The sequence below is a fragment of the Acipenser ruthenus genome, chromosome 29 (assembly GCF_902713425.1).
Source record: "Acipenser ruthenus chromosome 29, fAciRut3.2 maternal haplotype, whole genome shotgun sequence".
Lineage (NCBI taxonomy): Eukaryota > Metazoa > Chordata > Actinopteri > Acipenseriformes > Acipenseridae > Acipenser > Acipenser ruthenus.
Genome location: NC_081217.1, coordinates 1,315,831 through 1,334,924, shown reverse-complemented (window position 1 = coordinate 1,334,924; position 19,094 = coordinate 1,315,831). Strand labels below are relative to the sequence as shown.

Here is a 19,094-nt window from a genome sequence, read left to right as displayed (position 1 = left end):
CAAATCCCAGAACAAACAAGTGGGCATAAGCGTGAATTGTGTACGAATAAAACACACAGCAGATGCATTCTAGTTTAAAACTGGACATGTTTTTAAATAGCTTAGTTATTAATACACGTACAGGTGCGGTTGTACATTGTTGCATAACTTCTTTCGTCTAGTGTTCTCTTTTGTTGCAGATTAAACCGCCCTCCAGTAAACTGATAATTAAACCCTGTGCTAGAACACACTGTCTGCAATTTTAGCAAATATGTTATTGCAGGAGGTATCTTCTATTCACAAAATAAATAAAAAAATAGATGACAGACAGCTTTAGCATGTCTAATGGGTTCAACGAGGCATTCCAAATACACATGTTATTGACAATTATCTGTGACGTTCAAATGGATGTGGCCAAGCACGTCTCATGAAAGAATTAGACCTTGGCTCGGGAACATCGTGCGTTCTGGAGTGCAGGTGTCATTCGATGCACGTATGCACGCACTGACGTTTCATTGCTCATGTACCTGTTGTAAACAATTGAAACACAGGTGCTGATTGAAGTCAACATATAACAGTCGCTAAAGTACAAGACCAGACTATGATAGAAAAAACGACCTTTAAAAACACGCATTGCGTTTACTGCAGTAAACTGCATGCACTGTATAACTGATAATCTACTACAGTACCCCTCACAGAAACTAAACGAATCTCATGTGCTGGCCTGCGGTAATTGGAAACCGGCTCAATGAGATCAACAGCAATGTATGTTCACCTTTTTGTTTCGGTATAGACCTGTATTTAACACGCTGTTGGTCCATGTCATTTGGGTTCTGGTGTTGGTTCAGCCTATAGTTTCTATAGAATCTCTGTGTTTTTTAACAGTGAACAGGAGGATCGCTAATCCAGTGGTTAAAGAAAGGGGCTTGTTACCAGGAGGTTCCAGGTTCAATCCCAGCTCAACCACTGACTCACCGTGTGTGACCCTGAGCAAGTCACTTGACCTATATCATGTATGCATTATGCAAACTTTATTGCCAGAAAGCCTTCAAGTACAACGAAACATCCATGTGCTGGTAATAGAAAATATAGTCCTTGAGCAATCAATGTTGGCAAATAAAAGCCACGCTGATCAATAATCGACTAATCAGTACATTAGTTTGTCTCTAGGATGCATGGTATAAATGATGCTACAAAGCTGCTCCACCTGGTGCTTACTCAAAGGTACTGCATCTCAATAAAAATAAATAAATTAAGTGCTGCTCTCAATTCCTGGTGGAATTCTGCAATCCAAGAATTCCAGAATCCAGCAGCGGTCTTGCACACAGTTCCATGTTTAAAAACTACCTTGAAGTAGCATTAACCAGACCTTTAAAACGTGCATGATAACATCAACGACAGGTTTCATAGATTCCGATTAGTACTAATCTCTGAGATGAATTTACATAAAATAACAGTAGGTAGTCAGGATTCGTGCTAATCTCGCTCTGTGAAACCAGCCACTAGAGATTTTCACAGCACCCGGAATCACGTTGAGAATTTTTACTTCCCTTCACCAACATGGCGTCTTAGCAGCTTCAAAGTGTCCTCTTTAATACCGTCCGATGTCAATCAGCGTAAATGTGTCCGTGCCGCATTAATTCCGTCATGCAAAGTATCTCTGACGTGAGTTCCGGGCGATGGATTCGGTTCTGCTGAGCGGTTTGGGGATAGCGGGTAACATGAGTGCCGACAATTCGAGTCTGGATCCCGGGGACGTGACCGTCCCTCTGCGGAATCTGCGGAACTCAGTGCAGTGTGTTCGGGACCGGGTGAGAGGTACGACACCATCATTAATTATTTCAGTCGCCAGCCGAGTGGAAGTGTAAGTCGTTTTGTGAACTGGAGAAGCAAGTGTTATTATATTAGGCCGCTTGCTGGTTGCACATCATGCTAAGTAAAATACAGCACCGTAAATGCATTGGCAATTGGTTTTGGAAATAAAAAATGTGCCTCATGGCAACTGTCGTACGTTTCAAGGAAACAGCCTGGCTAGAGAGAGGACACATTTTTTGATGTTGTCTAGCAGGTACGTTACACTTAAACTCACATATTTAAAAACACAACATTCTGTCATCCTAAACCTTCATGTCGATATCATCAATACGATTTGCGAGATATATATATATAATAAAATTTAAGGAAAACAAATTGACAGAATTTGGCTTTTCGAGTTAAGTGTAAGGTAGCCGCCGCTTTTTACCGGATGAACTGTCATTGGTTAAATTGTTTTTTTTATTTTCAGTTTTTTTAATAAAAAAAATCAGTAACTTATTGATTTTTTTTATTCTTAAAAAAATGAATTAATAAATACATAAAAAATAGACCAATGACAGTTCATGTAGTAAAAAGTGGCAACCTTACATTTAACTCCAAAAGCCAAATTCTGCCAGATTTGTCTTCTTTAAACTTTATATATATATATATATATATATATATATATATATATATATATATATATATATATATATATATAATCTTAATCTGCGTATACAGTATTATACATTGGCTCTGTGTGTATTTTGTGCCAAATTCAAGGAATTTACATCACAGTACTTGTTTAAAAAAGCCTTTTAAGATAAGAAGAAAAAAAAAAAAAAAAATTGATAACAAAATGTAAAAGTATCTTCCTTGTTCTTATAATTACAGATGGAGAGTCCAAGGAGTGCAATGAAGATTTTAACTTGCAGCAGTTTTGGGACACTTTAGGTAATGTACTTGGTGATATTAACTTGTATAGATTGTCTGCTCAGGGATATTTATTTAGCGTTTTCGATTTTGTTTCAAATATGAGTTGTCTCTCTATACAGTCTGATTATTCTCTTTATCATTTACAGGCCAGGCATTTAAAGCAGCCTCACAAGGAGCCACTAAACTGAGTCTTGTGTTTTCCAAACCACCCTTGCCTTCAGCACAAGTAGGTTCCTCTATTATTTAAAAGAAACGCAGCAGCTGGTACAGTGCATATAAAAATAATAACATATCTCAGCTTCAGACCGGTGACTTTACTAATTAGATGCATGTGTTTGGTTGTTTTTTCTCTAGGATTGTGAAAGGTTAGCTGACAGCATTGAGAAGAATGTCCTGACACTGGCTACAGTTTACTACTGGCTGCCTAAAAGTCAGGGTAAGACTTTCTGAATGAAATGGTAAAAGCTTGGAGTTTATATAGGCTAAATGTTCTACAAGTTAATTTCAGAATGCTATGTAACAAACTGTGTATAGTATTTACATAATTGCTTATAAAATAGATAGCATGTCTTGGTTGACCTCAAACTTTTTTTTTGTGTGTTTCTGTGAAAATTTGTTTCTGACAATTGACACATTTTTACAGATATTTAGTTTTCCCCTTCAAACTGAGTTGAGTTTGGTCCGATCCTATAATACTGAAGTAAACATTTTGCGTTCTGTCCTTTCTATAGGGACCAGGGCTTCTCGATGCTATGGGATTCAATCCCAATCGATATCAGAAAAGCCATCCCAATCAAATCTTTCAGACCTAGACTGAAAACCCATCTGTTTGAGTTGCTTTTCCGTAGCTGGAACAGATTTAACCACAAGCTCATTAGAGATCTTTTAAATGTTAGTTGCGAAGTGGGCTGGGGTGCCGTGGCATGAGAGGCGTTAAGAGTAAATCTGTTTGGAACCTGGGTGCCTCGTGTTCTCAGCCCTTGTCTTGTGTCTCCTTTGCTTCAGGGATAACACTGCGGAGAATAGCTCGGGATGCCACCGTAGAGGTGCTGGAGGGAATTTCACAGCTGATTGAAGTGATCCTGAACACCCCTCTGCAGAGGTATCCGTCACACCTGGGGGCTCCATTACAAGTACTCTTACCATTACTGCTCAAATTGCAATTACAGTTACAGTTACAATGCTGTTTTGTTCAGTTACGGTTGCAGTTACAGTTCGGTTTGTGTTCCCTCACTTTATTATTCACCATAGTTTTCTTAGCTCCTCTGGGTTTTGGGGCTTGTGAATGTTTAAGTGTTTAGGTGTCCCTCTAATTCGTCAGTTCTTTGGTTTTCCTAGTTTATCCCAAGAGCAGCTGACTTCTACAGGTGGAGTGTGGTCATCGTGTGATTATATTCACAGACTGCCTCAAGGTAAGGATGAAAGCGGTTTCTGTATTTTGGTTGGTTGCCCCCCCCCATGCAATATATTATACAAAAATAAATTGCAATGCTGACACTGGTATTACTGAGAAATACTGGTGAAATTTTTTTTTTTTCCCAGTATTATATTTATCACTTTAAAAATAGACAATTTCACAGAATGGTTACAATGACAAAGATTTGAACTTAAATATATTTATTCATGTAATATACTGTCGTGGTTTAGTATTTGTGCATTTACAGTGTTGACAGGTACTGTACTGTTAATCACTGCAGGGGATTGACTGCAAGAGCTGCAAATCAGGGTTCATGCTTCTTCAGAACTGTAAACCGTCCTCCTTTTAGGCTTTGCATTATCAAGTGTGTGCAGAGGTACATTTTCTGCACAAAAGGCTTCGGTTAATTTGAAGATTGTTTCTCATTAAATCCGCTTCCTCTGCTTTCGTGAAATTGTTTGGGATATTGCTCTGCTAGTTGCTTAGAACTTAATTTCTCCTTTATTTGATGTTTGCTAACCACTTTAATTTTGAACTGAAACCAGTTCAAAAGACATGAACTGCTCCTTTCCTATTGGAAACAAGTGTCAGAATTCACAGGTTCCGTGACCACTGTGACAGAATCACATCCATAATAATAATTCTCTGATGATGATGATCTTATTAAGGATCTTCTTACCATCAACACTGCTCTGCCTTGAGGAACACTTAAAATGCAGTCCCAAAGATCTAAGACTTGGAATTCACAGAGTAGCACTAGTTTTGGACTACCTAATATTACCTTTGGTAAGGTTATCCAAGATCAGTGATAATCAGGGTCTGTGAAAACCAATCACAAGTGTTCACAAAAGTTTTTGTAATTAATTAATTAATTAATTAATTAATTTTTTGGCATAATGTCTCCCCAGATAACCAAGCTGCAGTTCTGTCTGTGATGGCCTCCTATTCTGCAGTTGTAAAAGATGCAATCGAAGAGATGGAACAGGTACCCCATATTAATATTATTTTACACACACACACACACATCTATAATATAATATAATATATTATATCTGTCTATCAGGGTTAGAACCTAACGCTTGCCCAAGGCAAATTAAACATGGTTTCACGCTACGCGGGATTGTGACCCGGGTGGCCAGAACCCGGGTCTGGACCTGGGTAGAAGTGCCAGTGTGAAAGGGGCTTAAGATGTACTACAAGGTTTGTCCAGTATGACAAAAGCCATAGTGGCACATTTGTGATCTGGGTCATCTACCTTTAAGATAGAGTCGATTTTAAAGCTTGTGAAAAATCAAGTAATCATTATAACTTTATGAAACTGATGAAGGCAAAGACAGCCAAACAAGGCATATCAAAAGCGTGAACAATTACTATGCACCATAAACCTTTGTGATTTTAAAGCTAAAAGAGCTTTTCAGAACAGCTCACACCCTTGCAAAGCATGTGTCTTCATTAGATTCGACAGCACATTCCGTGTCGACGCATGTGTATATGTGTAGAAAGGTGAAACACGCCATATTCCAAAACAAGAGCAGTTTTATTGTTAAAAAACCACCAGCGTAACAGCATGCTTAGACACGGAATGTGCTGTTGAATCTAATGAAGACACATTCCATACAAAAAGCCTTGTGTCGCTGGTGATTTTTAAACAATAAAACTACTCTTGTTTTGGAATATGGAGAGTTTCACCTTTCTACTAATGAACTGCTCACATTTAAAGAGATAAAAGGATAAAGAAGAATGCTTTGGGTGTGCGGCCAAACCTGTTCTTTGCAGTTGCTATAGTAAGCTTTTTGATAATTATACCACTGATGAACAATTAACGCAGATGCAGAGACACTTGTTCAAACATTTAAGAACCTTTTGGCTAGCACCTAACTTTGTAAATTAACCCCTGCACAGGGGAATGGCTGTTTGGTTGGCAGGGAAAAGATTAAAGTCCTCCCTGCCACCATACACGTGCAAACGTCTGTTAAATGATTTGATTACTGTATTTGGAAATTGACAATCATTTTGGCAGTTGGAAATAATTATAAATTGGTGCCAGCTGTGTAGACACATTATATATATTCCCAAAATTAAGACTGTACTGTAACACTATGATCCAGACGCCTTAGAAAAGTATTCTGTCATCATAGTTCTTATTTATTGTAAGTTTAGCTCTGCTAATGCAATTTGACATCTAAAACTCCCTTTGCATAGCAGGCTGAGTCATTGCAGCTTTTAGTGTGAGCTGCGTTAGAATTAGACACACCACACACACACACCTGTTGCCCAGGTAACTAACAGTGTCTTCTGGGTCTCCCTGAAGGCTCAGGCTGACAGCCAGGACCCCTTCAGCGATGTCCTGGACGACGACGATCTGGACTCTAGGGGAAACCAGGACACTTACTGGTCTGAGGAAGACAAGCAGCTGATGGCTCCATGCCAGGGCCTCATGAAGGCAGGAAAAGCCTGCTTGAAGAAGCTCTCCGGAGCTGTGAAGGCTCACGGGAAAGTGGACTCGCCGGAGTGCATTGCTCAGCTGGATGATCTAGCAGACATCACCAAGGAAATCAGTCCAACGTGAGTTCAGGCTAGTCAAGAATATTAAATAATACTATTGATAATACTTACACACGTTACAATTAACCTGCAAACTGAACTGCAAAACGAATCAATAAACCGAAACTGGTAATCGACGAGAAGGTAATACGACAAAATACAGGGAGAGAAATAAGACACCTTTTGCATAGCAGTTTCATCCATTCCAGCTTTTAATACATGCTTGATTAGCCACAGTATGGGCCACAAGCTCAGCTGAGTGTTATTATACTCCTAGTAAAACTAGGAATGGATCAAACTGCTATGAAATGAGTTTTATTTCCATCCCTGTTTTTTTTATAACACAACACCCACCCTGAAACCCTTTTCTCCGTCACATGGTAAATGTCTCATTAACCAGGAGTAGAGGAAACTCGCCGCGCTTGAGCAGGAATGATCCTCTTGTTTTTCTGTTAAATAAATTGTGTCTCTTAACGAAGAACTTGCAAGGTAAAAGCAGTTCAGTCATTTGACCTTTTCAAAAAGCTACGCTGTGCCCCCGCAGCAGTCAGAACTAGATTTGTATGTTGGTTTTATGTTTTAAAAAGCAGTTCAGTCATTGAACTTCTCAAAATAGTCTTTTTTTTATTTTCTTGACCTGTAACTTAAGAATTAAACCGTGGCAATACGTTTCAACATTTCCTTATGTGCTTCCCAGAAAGGTAGGAGGATGGGTCATTCCATGACAAATCACCCAACAGGTCACACCCTACCATCTCCGATTTACACCAAACTCGGATCTTTAGGGTTGTTTAAAGCAAGATAGCTCCAATGTATGTTTTTAGATTGATCAGGTCAAAGGTTATGACCCGGATGTGAAAGCGCTGACATGAGACATGGCTTTGCTGTTCCCTGCAGTGAAGTCACATTTGCATGTTGGTTTTACGTAGCAAAAACTGGCTATAATATTTTTGCCCGTTCAAAAAGCAGCTGGCATGAAAGTCACTGATGTACATTAAAATGCTGATCATCTTCAATAAGCACCTGTATACAGAAACACAGATTTTTACTGATAATACCCGTTTTGTTTTCTTGTTCCACAGTGTGGATGACCTTGCACTGAGCCTGTATCCACCAATGAACTATGCAGGAGTCCGACTAAATGTAAGATTATTTACAAGTCCCTATTTAACAATTATTATTATTCCAGGGTTTGCATCCGATAATGTGTTTATTGCTATTTTATTATGTCTCTTTTTTTGTTATAATGTGAAGAAAAGAAAAGTGGACAGGTGAGGGTGATTGAGTGGATTAACTTGCATCTGATTTTTCATGACAGGCTGCCAGACTTGCATCTGTTGTAAAGAAAGTCCTGGAAATAACAAAGTAAGTGTAGTAGAATTGCACCACGGCTTGATGTCACTTTAGGGAGCATACTGTGTGCTGGCATAGTGTCACAAAGTTAATGTGTGATTACTGTATCAGTGTCGTTGCACCTTTGCGTGTGATAAGAATTGGGAATTTACTGTCTTCTCTGGAACTTCAGTTGCTACTGATAGTTTTACATTAACAGCTAAATGCTCAGTTATTCACAATGAAAATAAACAGCTTGTCTGGCTGTCTTGGGTGTGTATGTAGAACAGGGCACATACCTCAAGTGCTTTAACACTTTTGACTGATCACAACTGTCAGATGCTCTCAAGTGTTTAACTAGATCTGCAGCATTCTTTATTTCCTTTCAAAAACATGTTGCTTGTAAATGTAAAAAAGAAGTCATGCAAATGTCCTTTTTTTGTTGTTCTTGAACCTGTCAGAGCACTGATGAAAGATATTGTTTTCTCAGCTGTTTACTTGCTTTTTATTTGGAAATATCCTGCTCAATATTTTTTTTTTATTCCAACCCTGTTTGAATCCTGTCTTATTTTTTCTTGGCTAATACAAAACCAAATTCAGATACATGTTATTTTTTTTAATTAGTAAAAGGAAATGAGTTCCATTAGAGGTACTGGAGCTAGAAACGTGTGAGAGATGTGCTTTAACTGCAGCTGTTTGATCTCCCTGACAGGTCAAGCCATGTGTGTCCAGAGGCTGAGCTTGCCTGGGTGCAGTTTTTGGATGGGGCAGTTCAACACAATATGCAGAAAGTGAAGAACTTAACCCAGAACTCTATTTAGACAAATTATATGTGGAACTTCTCTAAAAAAAAAAATGAGAGAGAGAGGAGACTTTGTTTAAAAAAATAAATAAAAATCAAGTCAAGATGGGAAATAGACTTTGCCACCACTACCAAACCGCTCAACCAGTTTATTAAGATAAGTAAGATAATATGTATATATATATATATTATACAGCATACTTTGCCTTTTTGATATAATGTTAACAAAAGTGTTCTTGCTGTGTACCGGCAGGTGTTTGTGCCGTTCGGATTCATAATCTACTGTTGGATAATAGAAAATAAAACACAAAAAAACCCAAGATGATGAAATAATGTAGTACTGGAGACGAGACCGCAGGAGTTCCCAAACCTCAAGGGCTGGTGATTTGTTTTTGTGTGCGTTTTCAGTTTTAGCAGAGGTAAGAGGCATGACAGTTTTGTGAATTAGCCCGATGCATCGCTTGCAGTAAAACACATAAGACCACAGCTGTGCTCTACAATCCTCTAGTGCTGCGGAGGAGCGAAAGCTTTGCTTTCCTGCGGGTCGAAGGCAGAGCCACACTGTCTAGACTGGAGCCCATTTTTTAGCAGATAGATCCTTTCCAGGAATAAACACTGTGAATGCCCTACAGTGTATGAACATGTCTGACAAGCCCATCAAGTTAACTAAACCAGTTGAACCTGTCAGAGCACTGATGAAAGATATTGTTTTCTCAGCTGTTTACTCAGGATTGTTCCATTGAGATGTAAGGACTTTGTTCACAGGGACTGCCATCCTGACGGCAGCTGAGAAAGTACGATTTAAAACAAACGCAAACAAAACCAGAATCATTTAGGACAGCTCTTTTTAAGGGTGCAGTGCTTTTTCAATATTGAAAACAAATTGGCCCACATGGTTTCAAGATCAATCCCCCGATCGGGTCTTATCAAAGACCAAATGCAAAGTATTGAACAAAAACAAAAAACTTAAGTTAAAATTATTTATTGTTTAGTTGTAATGAAAACAAAAGGTACAATTAACCAAAGTTACCCTTTTTGTTAAATAGTCTAGTGTCACAGACATTTCTGCAAGCAGGATAACAGATAGTTTATAGTTTCTGCAAGCACAGTATTTATTTGCATCAATATTAACATATATAGTCAGTAGTTTTTACATTTTGTATAGTTTTTACAAGTTTATGAAGACATGTTGCATTATACATATACAGTTCCATACCTCCTAATAAGCTCACATGGCAGTATATTTACTGTAAGAAAAACAATTAATGCATAAATTATTATTATTATTATATTTATGTAATATATATTATATTTTAAACTTAAAAAAAACAAAACATAATGCAGTAGCAAAAATGTATAACATAATATTAACATATAACAAATATTTTATGCAACTCAAGTGCTGCATTAATTTATTTCCAATGTTTATATATTACCCACTACTTTTTTTTTCTTTTTCTCAGTGTTTTGGACATTTTTAAATTTTTTCTTAAGCGTGTTTCCAGAGTGAAGTTAATAGACACGCTTCACTTCCACAGTCTTGTAGGCTTTCACGTCCCTGAAGAGGTTGCAGTCGAAATCTGCGGTTAGCATCCTCGAGCCAGGCTTGGTGGGTGTGAGGGGGATGGTCACTCTCACCAAGTTATTCGGACCCACTGTACGGATACTGAAAACAGAGCAAAGCAGTGTGAGTGTTACATATACAGAGACAACACAACGACCAGCCGAGAGGACTGAGGGTCAGGATAGAGCCACCATTAATACAGAGTTGCATTTTAAGTTGCTACCTAGTAACTAAAGCAAAGCCTTTGATGCCATAGAAAATGTGCTATTCAGCTCGCAGTCTCTGGTATTTAAAGAGCAGTTCAATACTGCATGTTATATATTTACAGGTAAAGGGGGTTGAATTATGTCCTTTAGAGAGTTCTTGGTTGTGAAAGTCATGGAATTTGATACCCGAATGTTTCTTTTCATCTGAACACCCCCTGGTCTCAATCAGATTGGATATTATATGTTTTACTGTCGTATACTTACGGAATTTCATATTTTGTCCGGATCAGACCAATCCCAGACAGTGTCAAAAGGCAGTTTCTCAAGGTCTCAGATAAAGTGTTAGTGAATGTTATTTCAGCCGTAAAATCCTGATACAGTACTGGCGTTCCCTTTACCTGATGAAAATAAAATGAATTCACGAGCAGGTTTATATTTCCTGTGGCACTACATATTAAATTGCTTACAAAAACAAAACACTTAATGTCTGTCACTGAACAGTTTTTAAATGATGTTAAAAACATTGATCTACATGCTACTTTAAGTGCTGATGTAACTTACAGATTCAACCACGAAGTAAACACTTAAGGCCAGCTCTGCATGTTCAGCTGGACTGAAGTAGCATGAAGGTATTGTCAGTTTGCTAGGATTTAAGGGATTGTTCATTAAGAGAAAGCTGTGCATCAGGAACTGTGATTCCTTTGTTCTAACAATGAAGCCAAACCCAGTTATCTGCACACTCTGGTGTTCTCTAATATCGGGTGTCTCCTGCTCCAAAAGAGATGGACAACCCGCTATTATCTCAACAGTTTCTTTGGTTTATGTTACTTGTCATGATGGCCACTGTCATCATTATGAATACCAAGACGAATTATACCCTACACTGAATGCTCCTCTTTCAGGAAAGCAGCAAGCATGTTAACTAACCTCAATGCTGAGCGTTGGGTTTGTAACCAGGACGTCCTTCTCTGTCATGTGCATTTCATTGCTGCCCTCCTCGTTCGCAACGGCTGTCAGTTTGACTATATCGTTCTCGAGCATGGACGCTCCATATTTCGAATAGGGTACTAGAAGAGTGACCTTTGTCTCTGTAAATAAAAAGGGTTCCAGAAAAATTGACATGACATTCACTTGGTCTTCTGCAAGTATCTCTTTCCATGGAAATGACCATAACCAAATGTTTATGGTTCCTAAAGAAAATCAACTTAATACAACTGCAGAACAGAATTGAAGGTAGGCACAGGGGAGTTTTTGGTTCTGATTGCAACCATGGAGATAGCTGCTGCAGTCTTTGTATTAAAAAAGAAAAGTGAAAAGCATTCTGGCTTTACCTCCGTTTGCTCCGATCTTTATGGTCTGGGTGTTTTTCCAGCATGGATCTTCGGGACGTCCGTTGTGTCGCAAGGCCTGGGCAATGGTGGTGATCGATAGGTTCTTGGAGCTTTGATTCTTATTGACGATGTGCAGGTAAAAGGTGATGTCTTCTCCATTCACCGGTGTCTTTTGCAGCTTGATAGACAGCTCAATGACCCCAGAGGCTGGTGGTTTAGGTGCATCAGGACCATTAGGAGTAACGTCTGAAATCCCATTCCTTTTATGGACCGCTCTGGCAAATGCATCTCTTTCTGTTTTAGAACCTTAATTAGAAATCATAGCTTTTACCATCCAATAAACATTCTGAAAAGTCAAAATGTTGTAGTCAACCCCCCGTCCTCTCCATTCTTGGAAAGAGGATAGTAATGACATTGCATCTTAACTACTTGCTTAATAATCGATGGCCAGTCGTTATTTCTTGCATGTGTGTTTTCTTTTTGTTTTTTTTTTATATATAAAGGTAAACCAGTTATGCAATCTTTGATCAACAAACTGAAAGTTTGGGTAATCTGATCAGGAAATTCCTTTCTGAATCAGCATGTCCTGTAAAAGCTTATGTATTTTAACAAGTGACAAACTTTCATATGAAGACTGTAAACCGCTATCTCTGTGACGTACCTTCAGGGTATTTGTAGAGGTGTGTGACGTCCTCGCGTGCGTTAGCGCCCACAGCCTTGGTGCTGATATTAGACCCCACCTGCCTGGTGCTGCTCGAAGATTTTTGCTTTGACCCATCGGAACCGACTACCCATCTCACCTTGTCGGCATTGACCTCCGCAAACACGAAGGGGACGTCGTGCTTTATATCTGTGTCTCCCTCCAGGATGGCTTTGACTGGGGCAGGACCACAACAATACACACCTGGAGAAGCAGACAGCACGTTAATGAAAACCGAAGAACTGTCCATGATGTGCTAACCGATTCTGTGTCGGGAGTGTTGTTCAAACTCCAGTTGGTACGGTACCTTCACTTTTCTCCTGTGGAGTGGGGTCCAGTACTTGCCAGCCGTCGTATCCGGTAGGTAAATCTGGACGGGCCATCCAGGACTCCACCCACACATGGAAGTTCCTGGAGAGACACGGCAGAGTTTGGGATTGGAACATTTGCACAGTGTGGGTAACTAAAGAACGAGTGGGTATATTACTACGTCATACAACGGGTTGAGTGCTATCGTTGATGAAATTCTTTGTGTTCAACTTTGCAGAGGGAATCTACCTTACTTTTATAAAAACCCAAGATACCGTCTGGGTGAATTGCACTATTCTAACTGCAGAGCTTCATTTAAGGAAAGTAATGTTTCATTTAGCCTTTAACGCTCTTTCTTGACTGTACATTGTACTTATTGCAGTACATAAACAGAATACTCAGCATCTCCTCATTCTACATCATGACCCAGCAAAAGCCAAGCCAGTGGAAAAAGATGATAAAGCCAGTCCAACAAGGAGCCTTTTTTTTTTTTTTTTTTTTACATTATTCTCTCTTTTTTTTGTATACTTGACGCTGAGTTATGTGGACACATACATAAGTGATGTCCAGGAGAGAATATATATGATACAAGTCTATACAATTATAAGATCAGACTGTGGAAAAGAAACTACTAGGGTTGGGGTGGTGTATACAGAATATCTATCTAACCTGAATTGACTGAAATGAAGGAGGAGAAGAAGCAGCAGCTCACCATACGCTATCACTGGATAATTTCAACTCCTGGCCAGAGACGGAATAGTATTCGTCAATAGTCAGATTCCCGTCTGTGTCATGAGCAGAGTCAAAATTTGTGATCACGCGTGTCGGAATCCCCAGACACCTCATAACTGAAACGAAAGAAAGTAAAGTTCAATAACACTGCGCAGTAAAGACAAGTTAATCATATATAATGTGCTATAATCCAATTCAACACTGTTTAAGGAAAGTAATGCATTTAGTGCATGTATCACTGTACTGGAATGTCAATTGAGTTAAACAATGGGATGGGGTGGGGGAAGGACAGGTGACCCGTTAGAACTCCTGTGTGCCACGGTCACAGAGATCCAGCACTGAGTGCTTGTGTGGGCTTCCTGTGCAGGCGTGGGGTTCTCTGTGCTGTTGTAGTGCTTACCTGTGCACATCACTGCAGCGTAGACCCAGCACTGCCCGTACTTGACCGGTCGGCAGCCGTTTAGGGACCACTGTCGGAGGATTTCAACACTCCCAGTCCATCGGGATGGAGGAGTCCCGTCAGGGAAATCATTCGCCCAGCGTCCCAGGAGAATCCCCCGATCATCATTGCAATTAACCTGCCAGGGAGGACAGACTTGTCAAACTCTTATTTCTATTTAGTTGATTTGGTTTCTTGACAATGATCTATTGAGACTTAATGCATGAACCTTTAGTGCAATGAGCAATGACACTCCTGTGAATAATTTTTAAAAAGCAGTAGAGTACAAATACATAGAGCTGCCTAGTTCTGTAATACAAGCCTGTGCAAGAGCAGGCCTGCAAATGTATGTTGACCTTCCAAATAAAAAATGACCATAGGTAAACAAACTCCAACTGCCCCGAACCCCACCCAACTATAATTCATCGTTCATGTCTCGTTCCTTATCAATTCTTACCATTGCACTCACTACCCTGCCCACGTAGGTCGGGTCGCTCCTTCTTGAACAGTCCAGGCCCGGGTTTGTGCTGTAGTTGGGGCTAACGTCTAATAGCTTCAGACATATATCCACAATGTCTTTTTCAAACTAAAGTAAACAAATAAATACAATTGAATAAAATAAATAAATCAGTAACTTCCACTGTTTAAATTGTGATTTTGGACTGTCATTGCATTTAGTCATGCATCATTAATTGTGGAAGTCATTAATATAAAAGCATCAAGGTCCCCAAAATAATTTTGTAAAATGTGACCTCCCCTGAGCAAGGATATCGGGAGAGGGGATGATAATACTGAAGCTAATGCCAGGAAGGTTCGCAGAAGCATTCGTTTGGTTCACACAACACCTGTCCAAAATTCCATCCGCTGGGTGAGAAACTTTCTGCACATCCTCTATACAGAAGCCCCTGTTCGTTCATGACGTACTCCTGCTTTTCATTGTCTTTCTGCATGTGCACGGAGTCATCTGCAATACAGACACAGATTACCTTCAGACTGGAAACACAGTTGTTTGCAATGGGTGTAAAACTGCACTTGCAGGTGCCTTAAACACAGCATACAGTATCTCTTGGCAAGGAATTGAAAACATCTATAATCCCAATTCACAGCAGTTAAGAATGAAGGCAACACCACCCAGTACACAGATTGATTGTGATTGTGTGATATACAGACAAACAGTTTGTTTTACCTGCACACCACGGATTAAAGAGCAGGATGAACTCTCCTAGCGCTGAGGTCTGGGGAGTTCCTTTGGCGGTCTGTATCTTTAAGGAGTATTTGCCGATGCTGGCGTTGGCAGGGGAGGTGACAGACAGTGTCACTGAGGAGGAGGAACTGTTCTGCAGAGCTGCGCTCCATGAGCTTTTGATTGGAGTACCGGACACTCTGAACACTGCTCTAGTTCCAGAGGCCTCGGAGGGGGATGGTCCTAAACGAAGGAGACACAAGAAAGCATGGCAGGATGAGAAGGTAGAGCAGTGACAAGCTTGGACTCTGTAGATTCAGAAAGCATGGCAGGATGAGAAGGTAGAGCAGTGACAAGCTTGGACTCTGTAGATTCAGAAAGCATGGCAGGATGAGAAGGTAGAGCAGTGACAAGCTTGGACTCTAGATTCTGCTGAGCTGAAACTCAAGGAAGTGAAACCGGAACAGACTACCTGAAAGAAAGTCATGTAAACATACTGTGGTAACAGATTCTGATTAAAACAACACAAGCTTCTTTTGAAAATGCACATACTCAGTACATCATGCTGCTGCTGCTTTCTCAATCTGGCCCCTTAGGGATCTAAAGAAAGTGTCGTCATCAGAGGCAGAGCAACGTTTCATTAGTTCAGTAGCTACCTGTTTCTGCAATCAGCTGCACCTTGTCCACTTCCGGTTGGGACCCCCTGTGTAAATTCAGAGTGATGGTAAAGGCCTGCCCTCTCCTCAGTATCAGGCGCTGTCCGGTAATCTCGCTGGTGTGGTGAGCCTTGTTGTTCGCCTCATAATGGAAATCGGTGCTACTCACAGCTGGAGTAATAAATACAAAATGTTTTAAAAAACATTGTGTTGCTGCAGGTCTCAACATTGTCAACGTGGCTTGGAAGCATGTTACAGGAGCAGTGTTCAATTTGCACAATTATTGTGGGGGGAAAAAAACCTGACATACTCGTGAGAAAACTCAAAGTTAATTAAAGAATAGCAACTATTCCAGAGTCAGTGAGGACTGGAAGCTCTGAACAATGAACAGAACAACATTCCCATACTACAGGAGGCCATTCAGCCCGTCTGTGGTCATCCGGTTCCTAACAGCTGATTGATCTCAAAAGCTAAGTAAGCCATGCTTGAGTTGCAGGGGCCACAGATTACACTGGTCAGACTGCAACAGTGTGGAGCTGGAAATAAGGAGAGAGGTCAATTGATAGAAAGACGCAAAATGATTATTAATTAGAATTCTGTCAAGTTTTTGGGAGTGCATTAAAACATTTTTTTTAAATAGAAAGGTAAGGGTAGGTCAGCAGTGTGGAGTACTGGTTAGGGCTCTGGACTCTTGACCGGAGGGTTGTGGGTTCAATCCCCAGTGGGAGACACTGCTGTTGTACCCTTGAGCAAGATACTTTACCTAGATTGCTCCAGTAAAAACCCAACTGTATAAATGGGTAATTGTATGTAAAATAATGTGATATCTGTATAATGTAAAATAATCTATAACGTGATATCTTGTAACAACTGTAAGTCACCCTGGATAAGGAAATAAATAATAATAATAAAAGGGTGATTGAACCGTTTCACAATTAGGATTTTCTAAATAAATTTGTATTTGAAATGTGAAATCATATATTAATATGTGCAGGAACATACTGCAGTTTTACACATTAATCTAGATGAATCTACTTTACAATTTACATTTGTATATGTTTTAATTTACTTGGACTAGCTTCGCCTTGTCATTGCAGGTCACTTGATACATTTAAAGATTGTATATATTGTTATTCAGGATCCAGAAGAAGTACACAGTGTAGAGGGTTTCTTTGGCTATGGAAGTTTTCTAGATGTCAGCGTATTCACCTGTTCTCATGATGCAGGTATAGTGGAAGTTTGTTTTATTTTCACTTTAATTAGGGTTGTATTAATTAAACAGATTGATGTCATGAAAGTATGCTGCCTTCTAACTCTCTGATTAGCCACAAGAAATATTCAGAAAAAAACAGCATCTGCTCCAGGCAGCGCCCCAGGACATCCCAGCACTTTCCTTAATGATTACACCCAGCAGGTTAAAACATGAACAACACAAAAAAATCAACAATAACAATAATAATCATGTAGAAGTACCTTTTCTGACACTCTGATACTAGTCAGTCACACATTAGGTATAAATACGAAACGGCTTGCAACAGTTCTGAAATATTATATACCGTAGATACTCCAAATAACCCACAAGATGCACTTTACAAAGAAGTTGAGCAATTTGCTTTAATGTGTTATAATTACTAGGCTTGTGTAAGAAGTCTGAAACAGTTTCTATTCCATTTGAACCTGAGGATCCTCAGCGGCATGAGTGCAACAGTATGACTCTGTGCCAAAAGCAGAGCCGTGGGCTTGAATGCTGTGCTCTGATCTAGATCCTGCCATGCTGCAACTGCAATGCAAACACTGAGACTGAGCTGAAAAGACAGCAGAGCGCGTATAACCCCACATCTGCAATGCAAACACTGAGACTGAGCTGAAAAGACAGCAGAGCGCGTATAACCCCACATCTGCAATGCAAACACTGAGACTGAGCTGAAAAGACAGCAGAGCGCGTATAACCCCACATCTGTAGTACTTTAAAAACATGTTCATATTGCAAACTGCAGTAGAATGTATTATAGGACAGTGTAGTGTTGTTGGACAGCACTATATATTATATAGTGCTGTCCAACAACACTACACTGTCCTATAATACATTCTACTGCAGTTTGCAATATGAACATGTTTTTAAAGTATATATATATATATATAATATATAGTGCTAGATAATATATACAATATTTAGTATATTATACACAGTATGTGTGTGTGTGTGTATATATATATATATATATACAGTATAATACACTATATAATCTGTATAAATATTAGCTCTATGTTAATATTATAAAAACCTACAGTTCGGTCTGGCAAAGCACCCATGAAATAAAATGTAAGTATCCATTGGATTTTTTTTTTTTTTTTTGTAGATTCAGCTGTTGATCAGTAATTCATTCTGCATCTGTATTGAAACGAGCAGTTTGGTTGTTAGAGTTGTAGTTATTTTTGTTTTACTCACCAAAGGTCATTTTTGATCTTCAGCTTGAACTGTTGTTTGTCTCAGAGACGCTTCTGTTTTGTGCTCGGGAGCTGTTCTGCTCTGCTGTCTGCCTCCCTCTCCCTCTCCTTTTATTGCATTCCATACAGAACAGGACCGACCTCTTTTAGGTGTGAAATCTATTGTAATCAAAGAAAAGAAAAAAAATCTGTCATTCCAAGAATCTCTGACTTTCGCAACTGTCAGAAAAAAAAACCCTGGATTTTGCACATGTGTTTTCATGCTGCCTTTTTTTTTTTAGGCGTGTCGTTTATCTCTTGCACTTGTCATTTCATTTCTTTGAATGATCAAGAAGGAGTCTGTTTATATTAACAGAGGAAGAAAGACCCAGGCATGTAGGAGCCATTAAACAAGCCCCTGTCCAGGCAGCAGCAGAGGTTACTGAACAGGGGTGACACTCTGATCTTAAACAAGTTCATTCTGCTACAATTTACTTTTAACATGGAGCTAGGCATTCTGAGACTCCGCTGAATTTTCCACCAGTATCAACTAGCATTCATCCAGATCTGTTCGACTTCCCTGAAATAAGCAAAATGGATCTGGCTGTGCAGTACTACTGTACACTACACTAGTGTCACAGCCTGGTCCTAATGGAAGCGTGTGCATTATGTCTGTTGAGTTTATTTCTGCCACATTACAAACAGGTCTGCTTCTGAATGCTTCCATCTTCAGCTTGTCACAC

The 19,094-nt window shown here is 39.5% G+C and overlaps 2 protein-coding genes across 2 annotated transcripts; one reads left to right on the top strand and one right to left on the bottom strand.

Moving 5' to 3' along the window:
• Positions 1-1,604: 1,604 nt before the first annotated feature.
• LOC117431460 (cyclin-D1-binding protein 1 homolog) lies at positions 1,605-9,124 on the top strand. Its single transcript, XM_034052382.3, has 11 exons — positions 1,605-1,797; positions 2,668-2,727; positions 2,856-2,935; positions 3,064-3,145; positions 3,715-3,811; positions 4,048-4,121; positions 5,035-5,111; positions 6,438-6,691; positions 7,753-7,813; positions 7,989-8,035; positions 8,715-9,124. Exons 1-11 carry the CDS (start codon positions 1,659-1,661, stop codon positions 8,821-8,823), a joined length of 1,080 nt encoding a protein of 359 aa, XP_033908273.1. The 5' UTR covers positions 1,605-1,658; the 3' UTR covers positions 8,824-9,124.
• Positions 9,125-9,727: 603 nt separating this feature from the next.
• On the bottom strand, positions 9,728-18,525 carry LOC117422422 (protein-glutamine gamma-glutamyltransferase 5-like). The gene is made up of 13 exons (XM_059003752.1): positions 18,374-18,525; positions 15,925-16,095; positions 15,272-15,511; positions 14,931-15,049; positions 14,543-14,671; positions 14,047-14,224; positions 13,627-13,762; positions 12,913-13,016; positions 12,567-12,809; positions 11,906-12,211; positions 11,502-11,662; positions 10,839-10,972; positions 9,728-10,470 (listed from the first exon to the last, which is right to left on the bottom strand). Exons 1-13 carry the CDS (start codon positions 18,381-18,383, stop codon positions 10,317-10,319), a joined length of 2,085 nt encoding a protein of 694 aa, XP_058859735.1. The 5' UTR covers positions 18,384-18,525; the 3' UTR covers positions 9,728-10,316.
• Between the last annotated feature and the right edge of the window lie 569 nt (positions 18,526-19,094).